General features: G+C 33.4%; 1 protein-coding gene across 1 annotated transcript; it reads right to left on the minus strand.

Moving 5' to 3' along the window:
* Nucleotides 1-375: 375 nt before the first annotated feature.
* Nucleotides 376-13484, minus strand: LOC127834478 (uncharacterized). The gene is made up of 4 exons (XM_052360345.1): nucleotides 12958-13484; nucleotides 2823-2914; nucleotides 2127-2176; nucleotides 376-1196 (listed from the first exon to the last, which is right to left on the minus strand). Exons 1-4 carry the CDS (start codon nucleotides 13059-13061, stop codon nucleotides 1029-1031), a joined length of 414 nt encoding a protein of 137 aa, XP_052216305.1. The 5' UTR covers nucleotides 13062-13484; the 3' UTR covers nucleotides 376-1028.
* Nucleotides 13485-13942: the final 458 nt, after the last annotated feature.

The raw sequence follows: 13942 nt of genomic DNA on the forward strand, positions 1-13942 counted from the left end.
ATGTTATATCTATTTGATATCTGTAATGTGAGTCGTATCTATCTGGAAAACAATGTCAACCGACGAAATAGCGTCGTCTTTGCAGCGCATATTGCGGCAATTTTATGCATTTGTGTCAAACAATTCTGACTATCAAAACATACTTTTACCATTTATTTTAGTCTTATTACGTTCCCCATGATAGGACTAAATATCATGCAAGTTAGCTATACTTCGGAAATGGGTTTGGAACGTAGAAACAAGCTGCAATTAATGCAAACAAAAACAAAACTACTCATAGAAACACAATTTTTATTGAAGTAATTGAATAAAAAATGAAAATATGATAGCATTTTATTCAAGAAACTACTTTAAAAAAGTTTTATCTTACGGAACGCTTGATAGTATTAGCAATTTAAAATATGCCATATATAATGTTGGTTCGAGGAAAAACATCTAAAATGGTCTTTTGAAGCGAAAGAAAGCTAAAATTGATCTTTAAAAGCATATATCTTCACTTTACGGTTATAACAAATAACAGGAAGCTGAGTGAATAGCTTATTACAAATCCTAAGGTTTGAATCCAATATAGAAGTTTAAGTGCCCTATTACACACGAAACGAACAAAACTAATCTGGCCAAAAGTCAAACAATTCGCACATGTAAACACACACTCTAACGAAACAAAGTAATACAAAATAAGTGGATTTAATGAAAACATCGATTTAGCATTGAAACCTATAAAAACATGAATTTAAAAAGGAATATAAAAACAGCTAAAAATAGAAACTTGGCGATGCGGCTGGACCTGTATCCTACGCAAACTACCGGTACTCATTTTATTTAACATACAGTCAAGGTATAGAATTAGTTTGCAAAATAATCTTCGTTTCAATTAATATAACTTATTGATAATTCCATTACATTAAATCTAAATGTAAGCTATTGTCTTTTCAGTACGCAAATTTCAAACAACGTATCAACATCCACCACCTTCTTCTCCGCCCGTTCTTACGCGCTTAAAATAGTCCCATACTTTTTTAGAAATATTATTCCGCGCTATCCACTTTCATTTGGTAGTCCTGCCCCTTTATCTCGCCGTTGATGAGCAGATAGTTGATCATTTCGTGTCCCTCGACGTCGCTGTAGATGTGCCCTTCCTGGCCCTCCAGCGTGAAGAAAAGGTCCACGTCGTAAGCCTGGTCGGTAATATAGCACTGAAAAACGTTGTACACTGCATTTGTAGGTGTTTATTTCAAAAGATGTAATGTCGCAAATAAAAATAATAAATAAATAAATAATAATAATAAAATAATAATAATAATAATAATGATGATAATAATAATAATAATAATAATAATAATAATAATAATAATAATAATAATAATAATTATTATTATTATTATAATAATAATAATAATAATAATAATAATAATAATAATAATAATAATAATAATAATAATAATAATAATCATCATAATAATAATAATTATAATTATAATGATGATTATTAAAATTATTATGAAATAGTATTATGCTTTTATTTCAGGTATACGTTTCGGACCTTAACTATACTGTTGACATTAATAATGTTACGTTATAGAATATCAGCTTATTAAGCGTATTTATTTTGTTATGTTTTGTTTCCTCAGCTTTAACTTCTGGTGATGTATTTAGATTTTCAATTTCATATGCTTGATATCCAATACAAACTAATTATAGATAAATTAGCAATGATAAATCACTAGTAAAGTTTTGTATAAACATGTCATTAACTGCCTTTTACTGTGACACGCGGATGAGATTAAGACGTTGTCATATGCTTATTTAAAATTTGAATAAATTGTATATACAATTGTATATTACAAGTAGTTTGGATATTAGCCACGCTCTGTGAAAAAGGGGTTTAATGCATGTTCGTAAGGAGTCGTCACAGGGACGACACTTTCCGCCTAAGCTTGATTTTTGCTAAGAAGAGACTTTCTGTAAACGACAAATATCATAAAAGCGGAAAGTGTCGTCCCTGATAAGCCTGTGCGGACTGCATAGGCTTATCTGCGACGACACTTTACGCACAGGCATTAAACCTCCTTCTCACAGAGCACGGACCATATGATTATATCGCCACATTTTTTATTAATTACTACCGTTGTCTCCACCGCCGTCCCGTTAATCCAGACATGAAGATTGTCCCGAGCTGAAAAACAATAATTGTATAGCATAACATTATTAACCAAATGAAAAAAACTTATTCATGCTTGCCTATTAATAAATAATAACGTAACGTTAACATCGGTATTAAACTGGTTGAATAGTTTTTATGTTCAATGGTTAGCGAATCTGAAGAAATAGGACAGAATGGAAATAAAAGAAAACTACAACAACTACACAAATGACGTTTTACAGTTTGATGAGTTGACCAAAAAGAAATGAGACGCGTTCTGAGAAAACAAGGCTTAATGCATGTGCGTAAAGTGTCATCCCTGATTAGCCTGTGCAGTCCGCACAGGCTAATCAGGGACGACACTTTCCGCTTTTATGGTATTTATCGTTTAAAGGAAGTCTTCTTATACACGAAAATCCAGTTAAGGCGGAAAGTGTCGTCCCTGATTAGCCTGTGCGGACTGGAACGACACTTTACGCACATGCATTAAGCCAAGTTGTCTCAGAAAGCGACTCGAATATACATACATGTATTCAGAAAAAAATGTTGAAATGATTACACGAACATAATTGCTACGCCTTTTGACTCACATACACTTCAAATATACTGTGATAGATTTGAAAAGTATAAATAATGGGAAACAACAACACACCAAGGACGAAAATATAACGCAACTTACAAAAGGAGACCCTGTACTGGGAGTTTGACATATCAATGGTCCACGCAGAGGTCACCTCGACTTTACCATTCCCGCTAAGCTCTTGTACCTTCCTGAAATGTAAAGTAATATGCTAGCTTAAAATCTATATAACGCTCAAAATCAACGAAAATTTCGTTAAGTATTTCGTAAAATAAAGTTAACACCTAAACAATCAGTGTTCCTTATAGCAATAGCCACAATTTCAACGCTAAATGTTGTATGATTACATAGATTTTTGTAGATACAAAATGCTCGTATTCATTTATTTGTGACACAATCAATTCCATGTTAAGTTCCCGCTGATATATCTATTCATACGACACACGAACACTACAATGGTACCATGTTAGTATTCATGTGTCGTATAAATAGATATCGTTGCGGGAAATTTATACGGAATTAAATATGCAAAACAATAATAAAAACGAGCATTTTGTATCTACAAATATCTATTTTACCAGACCACATCTGGCGTTGAAATTTCGGCAATTGCCATAAGGAACAATGATTTTTAATTATTTAGCTTTAGTTTACGAAATATTGTATGAAATGCTCATTGATTTTGAGTAGTAATGTTACTTTAATAAGAATTTCACGAAAGATAGTCAACCAATGCAAACGTATTTTGCACTTTTGTTTAATTTAGTGAATGACTGAAAATAAGTAGGACTTTCCTGATATAAAGTCATGTATTCAAGCTTTTTAGCTCTTTCATCAAATGTAAATACATATCCTAACTAATTAGTACATTTATGAAATTTGGTAAAATATCTTATTTGCATTTTTCTGAAAAGGAGTTTACTATTTAAGCTTATTTATCTGAAATGATGTGAACCGTTTATGCTTTTAGCTCTATCCTGATACGTTGCGCAGAATTAAATGTGTCTTGTTCTAAGAAAACTGGGCATAATGCATATGCGTAAAGTGTCGTCCCAGATTAGTCTGTGCAGTCCGCACAGGCTAATCTGGGACGACACTTTCCGCTTAAACTAGATTTCCTCCGACTTGCTAGATAACCATTCTCCAAGTCGGAGGAAATTCGGCGAACCCGATAAGACCCTCCGACGAGCCAGATAACCATTCTCCATCCACGTTACCAATCTAATATGATTATAGGTGCTACCTAATTTACGGGCAAAAGCTTTTTAAGTTTTTTTGAAAACCATGTATTTTTAATAAATATATGGACATGGACAGGTATCTGGCAGGATTCTAATTTTCTTTCGCAAACTATTGTTGAATAGTTTAAATTTTGTCGCCACTAAAATACTAGCCATTTTGTAGAAATTCTTAAATCACAGTCTAAACTGCATACACTTAGCTCTATAGTTACAATTTGAATGCAAATATTAGAATGCATCATGTTATATCATCCATATTTTTTTATTCAAACATTCAAATAACACATAACACAGTACATATATAGAAAGGAATGTGGTATTGTGTGGAGATACAAAAAACTTCATATCATTTATTTGCACATAAAATAATAGTTGCAAAATAAGTTATACTAAAACACTGTCATCAACCTAGAGTACACGAGTATTTATGTATATGAAATTACAAAGTGGTGTTATTTTATTACCTTTTACAAAATTAACAATGCTGGTTTTGTACTAGCCATAAAACATTTATCATTGATTAACAAGTAACGGCCAATTTATTAATTACATAATATAAAGGAAATCATATTAATTGCATTATGCATTTACTAAACAAGCTATTTGCTACTGTTTAGAATTACACTATCTTACTAAAAATGATCACAACAGGTACTTAGTGCTTTTATATACATGTGATAAGTTTTGTATTACTAGTTTGACATTTATTGGCATACACTTGTGGATATACAGACTAAATTTGCATGGGAACTTTCATATTTTTTCAGCATAATTGCCTCCAATTTGTTAATTTAACAACCCTTTAACATTGTTTGCACATCTGATCTTATTATACCATAGCTGATTTTTGTTTATAGATAGACAGGCATAGACTTTTCAAAGTTCTATAAAAGTTCACACATGTTCCATCCAAGTAAACCAACAGAACCAATAAAGATCACCACAGATAATAACTGTGTGTATAGCTTGGAAACTTTAATAGTTCAGGAATCGCTCCTTTGTTGATTTATGTAAACCAACACTGTCAGTTTTGCTGGAAAGAATGGCTTGTGTGATGCCCAGCTCTTGCCTTGGCAGAACAGCTTCTAAAGACGGAAAACCAACACATATCTTAAAATCTGATCAATAATGCAGACAATTGATAAATGTCTTGTTTTTTGTTGACTTCGAATCTGGAAGATTTTTTACGTAAAATTGTGGTAAAAAAATCCAAAGGTTTTGGATTTTGTGGTTTTAGGCCTAAACTTATTATAAATCATTCGACCCTGGGGCGTGGTAAGTTAAAACCCCAGATGCATGATTAGGACAAACTTAGTAGTTAAGACTACAATTCGATGTTACGAATATATACGTGTATATTAATCATCTGGATCCTGTGGTGTATTCAGTTTTTACCCTAGATGCATAATTCAAACAAACTTAGCAGACGTTTTCTTTACTATATTACACACCAGAAAGTCCCTGACTGTTGCGCGTTTAAAGAAAAAGATTATTACAGTAATTTGCTACATATTTCTAATTAAATCGTGTAAACAATGGGGCGTGGAACGTTTTAACCCATGGGGCATGATGTCAACACACTTAAAACAGGTCCATTTAACGATGTTACACCCCAAATATAAACCTGTATCAATGCAGTTTCAACGAAGAAATTGTGTAAGTTACTTGCTATGAACGTCTTAATAAATCGTGTGGGTCGTGACCCGTTTTTACCCAGGGGACTATGATTTGATCAAACTTTATATAGGGCCAGTTTCCGATGTACCACAATACATTTCAAACCCCTTAACAAGGCAGTTTCAAAAAAGAATATTTTGAAAGTCATTAACAATGTACGTCTTTATATTTCATGTAGCATTCATAGATCGGTCGTTTAAACTGACAGTTTACGGATGACGGGCGACTGAGGTCGTAAGGTGGAACACGCAGACGGAGGAAAGGCGGACCAAAAGCTCCGTTATTGCCTAGTGAACTCTCCCATCCTTTTAATTGGATCAATGTATTTCCAAAATTAAGGATGTATAGTATATTTATTTCTATATTTAGAATATTTCTTACAGAAATTCCGTTAAGCAAACAGCGGCGTCTCATCGGGGTCTACGCTGTTTGCCAAGGCCTTTTTTTCTAGACTTGGCATAAATCGGTTAACTTCAAAATATTTGAGTATATTTTTTTCTGATTTTAGTATGAATTTTAGTGTGTTATAAAAAAGTTATTCCAGATTTAGATTGAGATATTCTAGTTTATAAAACAATACACCATTTGTTACCTTTAAAGCTGATTGCTATGCTTTTACCATAAATATACAAGGGTAAAAGGGCAATCTAATTAAAATAATTTCAAGTCTGACAGTTCTGTAGCATCCGCTGACTAGATTTGATTACATCGCAGAAAAAATCACGTTCATAATGCCTTTCATACTCTATCCGTCGCCAGATATAGTCTAACGCAAATCAAATCTTTACATAACGAGATATTTGATTGGTTGCAAATGGACTTGACTTCTTATGCGAAGTCTTCACATCCTAACAGCGTATATTGCTTAAGCGAAACTAATGTTTCAAATGTAAAAGAGATTCGTATTTGTTATATGCTTTCACATTTGGCATTATATTGTTTCAGATCGTTTGATCAGCTAACCCGAGGAGAAAAACAGTGAAAAAGACCATTCATAATCTGTTATGTTAATTGAAAACGCTAGTGAACATGGTTGATTGTGATGTCGATTAATCAATCGCATTTGAACAAAATTAATTAAGCTTTTGATGCAAGATTTGTGAACATCGTAAAATTGATTATTTGGTTGATTTCAATTTTGCTTTCAATGCAATCTGTGCGTAGTAGTTGTAGGAAATAAATCAAGGTTATATATTTAAATGCATTGTGTTATTTGTAAACATAATATACGCACTGCTACATTGTGCTAATAACACTTGAAAACTTAATGAGGTTAGCACAGTATAGAAACAATATAAGTGTTGTTCCATCATGCAATTAGTTTATTAAAACGTTGTAAAACAATACATACAAAATCATGTGTAGTTAAGGTTTAGTAAGATTGTTCAAGTGCTTCATAGATTTATCAAAATACACATTATAAACCTTATATATATTTCTTTCTACTTATTTTTTTGTTTGCTTTGTTGTAAGGAGATATATCATCTGCATACTTTATTTCTAAAAATAAGTTTATTATAAATCATAAAGTTTTGAATATTAAAATTCATGCGTTCCCACTATTGTGCAATTCAGTGAGGTGTGAATGCCTTCCAACCGGGTTAACTCATTCTCTAATGCTTTCCATTGACATTCCAAGGCAATAACCCCAGTTGGAATCAATCCATCTTATGTTTTATGTAGTACATAAAGGTCACAATATACTAAATAGTTTCCCCAATATAATTTCATGTAAAAGCGACATCCTTAAGCGAAAATAAATGCAACATTTTGCTCATAGAGACCCACATAACCATAGCTTTTTTTTAAAGGCTATTCTAAGCGGAGTCGATTTGTGCAATAAAAAAGATATGTCATGCACGAATCTAGAAAGAACTTGTCAAAAGTCAAAATCGACTGTTTTTGCACTTTATTTCCGGCCGTTTTCTGGTGGAATGTAACCTTTTTCAGTGCAATGTTTTACTATAGTCTCTAAGTTTATCATATTTCAGGGATTCAGTAATGAGCACCTATTCATGCCCTACTACTTTCTCTAGAAGATAAAGCCAGAACAATAGTTTAAAATGTATAACCTGCCTTCGAATCAACTATGATATTTTTTAGAGAGTACAGCCTTACATGAAACGGTTATTTAGTATACTGTAACCTAAAAGACAAGCAGATGAGAATGACTCATTTGGTAAGCCTAACATGACAGAGATGACATAACATGTAACTCGATGTGTTTGTTCTTTTCTCGAATGAATTGAAACTTAACACTCCAAACAATGTCAGCAAACAAACACAATATAAACCAACTAACTACACTTAATATCAATAGCTGTATGCGAGTTTAGGATATCGCTTGTTATGTGAACAGGAAATACGTTAATGGCGCTCATGTTTGCATAAACGCAGATGTGATTCAAAGCCAATTTAAATGGATTTATCGCATGCAAATTGCAAGTATGGCAAACGGCACATCTTAGTATATACAAACATAACCGGAGATTGACAAGATCGCTTAATTGCTACATTATTGTCACATTGATTATTTGTGCAATGTACACACGGCAGGTTTAGAAGGAAATCTAAACTCTAACATAAATTTGCAGAGAAAAAAAAAATCAACAATATGTTTATATGTTGTGTTTAGCACAACTCGCACCTTTGTAAAAGCTCTTCGGTATCCCTACCAACCGAGTTACGTAAATGAAAGGTAACTGCAAAAATAATTGTTTGATAACGCAATCCATATAAATAAAACCCACTCGACCGGAAAAAAGTGTATTGTCTAAATTTTTCATGTTAAATGTAAAATATGATATTCACAATTTCAACTGAAGTTTGACTTTTTTAACCATATAAAGACTGGACTTGAAATTCGGTCGAATTCAAAAACGTGAGATATGAAATGGTTGATTAGGTTTGATTCTCGGCGGATGAGACTTACGCCCTAAAACCTAACACCAACCGAAACATGTGGTCGCATTACTCGCCAAACTCTTTATTACACAGACAGTAGGCCGTGTATCAAATCGTACATGCATATTTATTCATATGCATCCTACAAATGTGAGACACAGCTAAAGCGTATCATTAGTTACGCAATTTATCCACAACTAAATCTTACACTATTCCCGACAATAAATTTACGTTGGTTTCTCTCCTGAAATGTTCTCTAATTTGTATGAGATATGATAGCTCTTTTAAGCGATGCATGCTTAAATGCAGTTAACCCTTTAATGCCTAGCGTTATTAAAGGCCCACGTTTTTATAACCGACAAAAACAACAACAAGAGAAATAAAAAGTTAAAAAAAAAACACTATAAATTTTATGAATTAGTATATAAAACTTCATAATGCAACACATTATGAAGCACAGAATAATGTGATTTCTTTCGGTTGTCCAGTAAGCGCATTTTACCTTGGGTTTACGAATTTAAAATAGCATTACACTTAAGATGTATATCAACAGTATTCGGGCTTTCTATTGGTTTTAATCCATTTATGCATAGCGTCTAGAAAAAAAGCCTTTGCAAACAGCGTAGACCCAGATGAGACGCCGCATCATGCGGCGTCTCATCAGGGTCTGCGCTGTTTGCTTTAAGGATTTTCTGTAAGAAATATTCTAAATATAGAAATAAATATACTAGACATCACTTTTGGAAATAAATTGATCCAATTTAGAAGGATGGGAGAGTCCACTAGGCATAAATGGGTTAATATAAACCACAACAATGCATAAAATAAAGAGCAAATTTTCAATGAAAAAAAGTTCATTTAGTATCTCTATCATTTTTTTATTATTTTGGAGCCTTGTCGATGTCTGAAAGACGTTTGCTCTTCTAACATGTGGCACTGTTCCTTTGTTCAAACACCTCACGTTTTCTGACAATTCTATTACAAAAAAGGAGCTGAAATTTTATAACCGGAGTGTCAAACCAATAAAGGTGTTTAAAATGACTGTTTGATCATAAATAAATTCTCTTGGGATACAAAGTAGACGTTTCCAATCTGTATAATCAATATAAACGGGATATTTAGTTACCTTATCATTACTGTGACGATCGGAGTAATGTTCCGCGTTGTTTATCATAAAAAAATTAGCTTTGATAAATCGATCAAATCGAACCACGACGGTATTGGAGTTGAATAGTTGTACACAAGCAGTAGTGTACTCTCGACGGTATATTATATATTCTCTATGATAATTAATGATAACAAACGATATATTAACTATTAAGAGTGTATGTAAATACAAATAGTATAACGCATCTTACATTGTAGTGAATTTTATAAGTTAATGTAAATCTCAAAATATTCAGAAAATTTTACTTCGCATATGTCTTCGTGAAACTAATGCGTTCCCTATTGAAACATTAAAATATAATACTATGCAAACTCTAAAGCGAATTGATATATATAAATAAAAAAATCATTTTATTAGAAAAATTCTGATTTACATGTAATGTCTTATATTTATGGCAAGTAACTAATGCCTGTACAAAACAGGCTGAGACACACAGCACATCGTTTGCATTAAAATAACAAATGATTTTAGCTGGGGTCGCCGCCATGGAACGGTCGATTAACGCATTTATGCCTAGCGTCTAGAAAAAAAGACCTTGACAAACAGCGTAGACCCAGATGAGACGCCGCATGACGCGGCGTCTCATCAGGGTCTGCGCTGTTTGCTGTAAGGAATTTCTGTGAGAAATACTATATATATAGAAATAAATATAATAGAAATCCCTAATTTTGGAAGTAAATTGATCCAATTTAGAAGGATGGTAGAGTCCACTAGGCATACATGGGTTAAAACATTTGAGTTTGAACTAGATACAGTTCATGCCTGATATCAATAAAAGCCGAGCAAGCAGAAAAACACGAACAAGGCGAATACACAGATGTATGTTTCTTGATGGTTTATACTTCTTCAAACAATTAAGGGGATGCTTACTTACATATGACCTTCTGCTTTTATTATGGTGGTTTGTTCATGAGATGACATGACGATGATTTAAATATTTGAGGCTCGTTCTGAGAAAACTGGGCATAATGCATGTGCGTAAAGTGTCGTCCCAGATTAGCCTGTGCAGTTCGCACAGGCAAATCAGGGACGACACTTTCCGCTTAAACTGGATTTTCGTGTAGAAGAGACTTCCTATAAACGAAAAATACCATATTTGCGGAAAGTGTCGTCCCTAATTAGCCTGTGAGGACTGCACAGGCTAATCTGGGACGACAATTTACGCACATGCATTATGCCCAGTTTTCTCAGAACGCGACCCAAATACTTTTATTTTGATTTGTAAATAGTCTTAGAGATTTGACGTCACTGCCTTCGTCCGATCTCTATGTGGATTTTGGAAGCACACATACCATATGGATACACGAATGAAGTTACTTTTAAACAAGATTAATTTCTGGAATTTTATAAATATATTCATGTTCCATTAATATTGTATCAACTCAAACACTATAAAACGTGTGAGTATACAAGTTGTCTGTGTAATAAAATGCGTTTGCTTTCGAAGCAGTTTTAATTTTAACTTCGGAATTGTAATACAGCATAAGTTTCCTTATATTTACACAGTACAATACTTATAAGTCCACAATGAAATGAAGCGCATACATGGCTTCAATGAAGAACAGCAGATTTTTGGCAACAATGAAATTGTACACATTTATGCGTACAAAAGAGTCCAATCCATATGCGGCTAAAATGAAATGCAGTTTATGTATATGCCCAGTGCGAAATGCAGTACCTTAATAACTTAAATAAATCAAAGCGCTAATGGCACTGAAGTTGTTCGCTTTTGTCGTTCTTGATTATCTTGTGCGCATTGCACAGGCAAATCACTGTGCACAGGCTAATCTTATTTGACATGCACTAAGCTCCGTTTTCCCTGAAAGCAATCAATATGCACATATTTCAATGATAACACTAGACTGGCCAATGTCGTCTTACAAGCTGGTATATACACTCACTGCAGAAGTACAGCAGAAGCATTTGTCGTCTGCAGTGCAGACAGGCAGCGGTAATTGCTCCTAGCATAGTGAGTTGCGGTTCTTACCGTAGCTAAGGCTTATAAGCACATACTGATTAGCAAAATATGCTCTGTAAATTTAGTCGGCCGCTTACGCGACGAACTAAAAATAGCACCTATATGACTTCAATAAAATACAGAATATAAATGGCTACATTACATTACATTACACATCCGGCTACCATGAGTTACAGTACCTACTAGTGCATGGTACGTATTAGATACAGTGCCTAAAACTGCAATAGATATGTACAGAACCTTCATCGGTTACTGTGAGGTGCAGAACATATACACTGACAACACTGAGACGCAGTACCTATACAGGAGACAATACTGTGAAGTTTTTACATCATCATTGCCTATCACCATGACAACACTGAGACGCAGTACCTATACAGGAGACAATACTGTAAAGTTTTTACATAATCATTGCCTATCACCATGACAACACTGAGACGCAGTACCTATACAGGAGACAATACTGTGAAGTTTCTTCATCATCATTGCCTATCACCGGCACTGATAATAGTTATCAGTGCTGGTGATATTTATATTATAAATAACGAATTGTGGGCGAGTAATTAGGTGTATAATTGTCATATACTAGTAGTTATTTGAAGTGTATGACCTGTAACTTAATGTACAGTCAAAGAAAATAATTTTAATTATTTATTATGCCAATGTTTCTATGTGTTTGTTAAATTTACAAATAATCATTTTGACATACTTTCAAATAAAGATAATAAAAGCTTAGCTAATACATAGTTTTTCTCAAACGCATTTATGAACATAAATGTACAACGATACAGTTTAATTAAAACGCGATTGGATGACGACATATGTTTTATGAAATGATTCTTTTTCACCGGAAACATTTGCAGGCAAGTGTATAACATTTATATCAGTGGCATTCTTGTTTAAGAATATTGTTATGTTTATTGAAATTGATTGTAATACAGAAACATGGGACAAAACGTGAAGCTGAAGAAAAAAACGCAAAGATACTTGGTAGCAAAACTTCTTTAACCCATTTATACCTAGTGGACTCCCCCATCATTTTAAATTGGATCAATTTATTTCCAAAATTAGGGATATCTAGTATATTTATTTCTATATTTAAAATATTTCTTATAGAAATTCATTTAAGCAAACAGCGCAGACCCTGATGAGACGACGCATCATGCGGCGTCTCAACTGGGTCTACGCTGTTTACCAATGCCTTTTTTTCTAGACGCTAGGCATAAATGGGTTAAATAAAGACAGTGGATCTTGACTAAAACTTACCTTATGACCTTTTTCTTCGTCGACATATCTCTTGATTTGATTTCATTACTGCTCCGCTTCAATCGCCCTTCAGTTGATGAGGCTCTTCGAAACAACATTGCCATGCTTGTTTTGCTGTGTAATAACGGTGTTACCGTTGAAGACTTTGCTGCTTTGTTAAGGAGAAATTTAGTTCCCGCTAAAAACGGTTCCAATAAATAAATTTGTTCAACCTGCTCTGATCCTTTTCTTTGAGTATTTTCGTATGTTTGAAATACTGTTCTATTCAAAGCATCAAATAAGTGTTATATATATGCTTTCTATAAACACGCAATTTACACATCCATATAATATTATAATTTTTCAAATAAGCTGACGAAATACGACACACGATTCAAAATACAAATACTGAATACAGGCAAACGGCATCAACACAATGTGTGCGATCTATTTAATAATTTTTTAAACCTCGGAACAATTTCCAGGTATCCAACATTCCAATAATCCGATGCGCATGCGTATAATCAATAAATCGTCTGTTGGAGAGTGAAAATAGTTTATGGAATTGACCGATTCAGTTAATGCTCACGCCGATAAAAAGACAAATATTTCCAATAACATCGCACGAAATTAGGGCAGGCATGTCTCTGACTGTCTTTTTTAAAATATATATGTTGTTAATAAGAATTTATGTCTGCAAATATTATCAAATGAAACAAACATCATCACATGCTGCATACTTAATTTCGTGAAAACGATCAAATTATGAAAAAAGTCAAAAACTCAACCTGGAATAACTTTATAAAAGTTTAGCGTCGGAACAAAACTTTAACCCATTTATGCCTAAATTCTTCTAAATTGGATCAATTAATTTCCAAAATTAGGGATGTCTAGTATATTTATTTCTTTATTTAGAATATTTCTTACAGAAATTCCTTAAAGCAAACAGCGCAGACCCTGATTAGACGCCGCATCATGCGGCGTCTCATCTGGGTCTACGCTGTTT

This window comes from Dreissena polymorpha, chromosome 6 (assembly GCF_020536995.1).
Source record: "Dreissena polymorpha isolate Duluth1 chromosome 6, UMN_Dpol_1.0, whole genome shotgun sequence".
Classification (NCBI taxonomy): Eukaryota; Metazoa; Mollusca; class Bivalvia; order Myida; family Dreissenidae; genus Dreissena; species Dreissena polymorpha.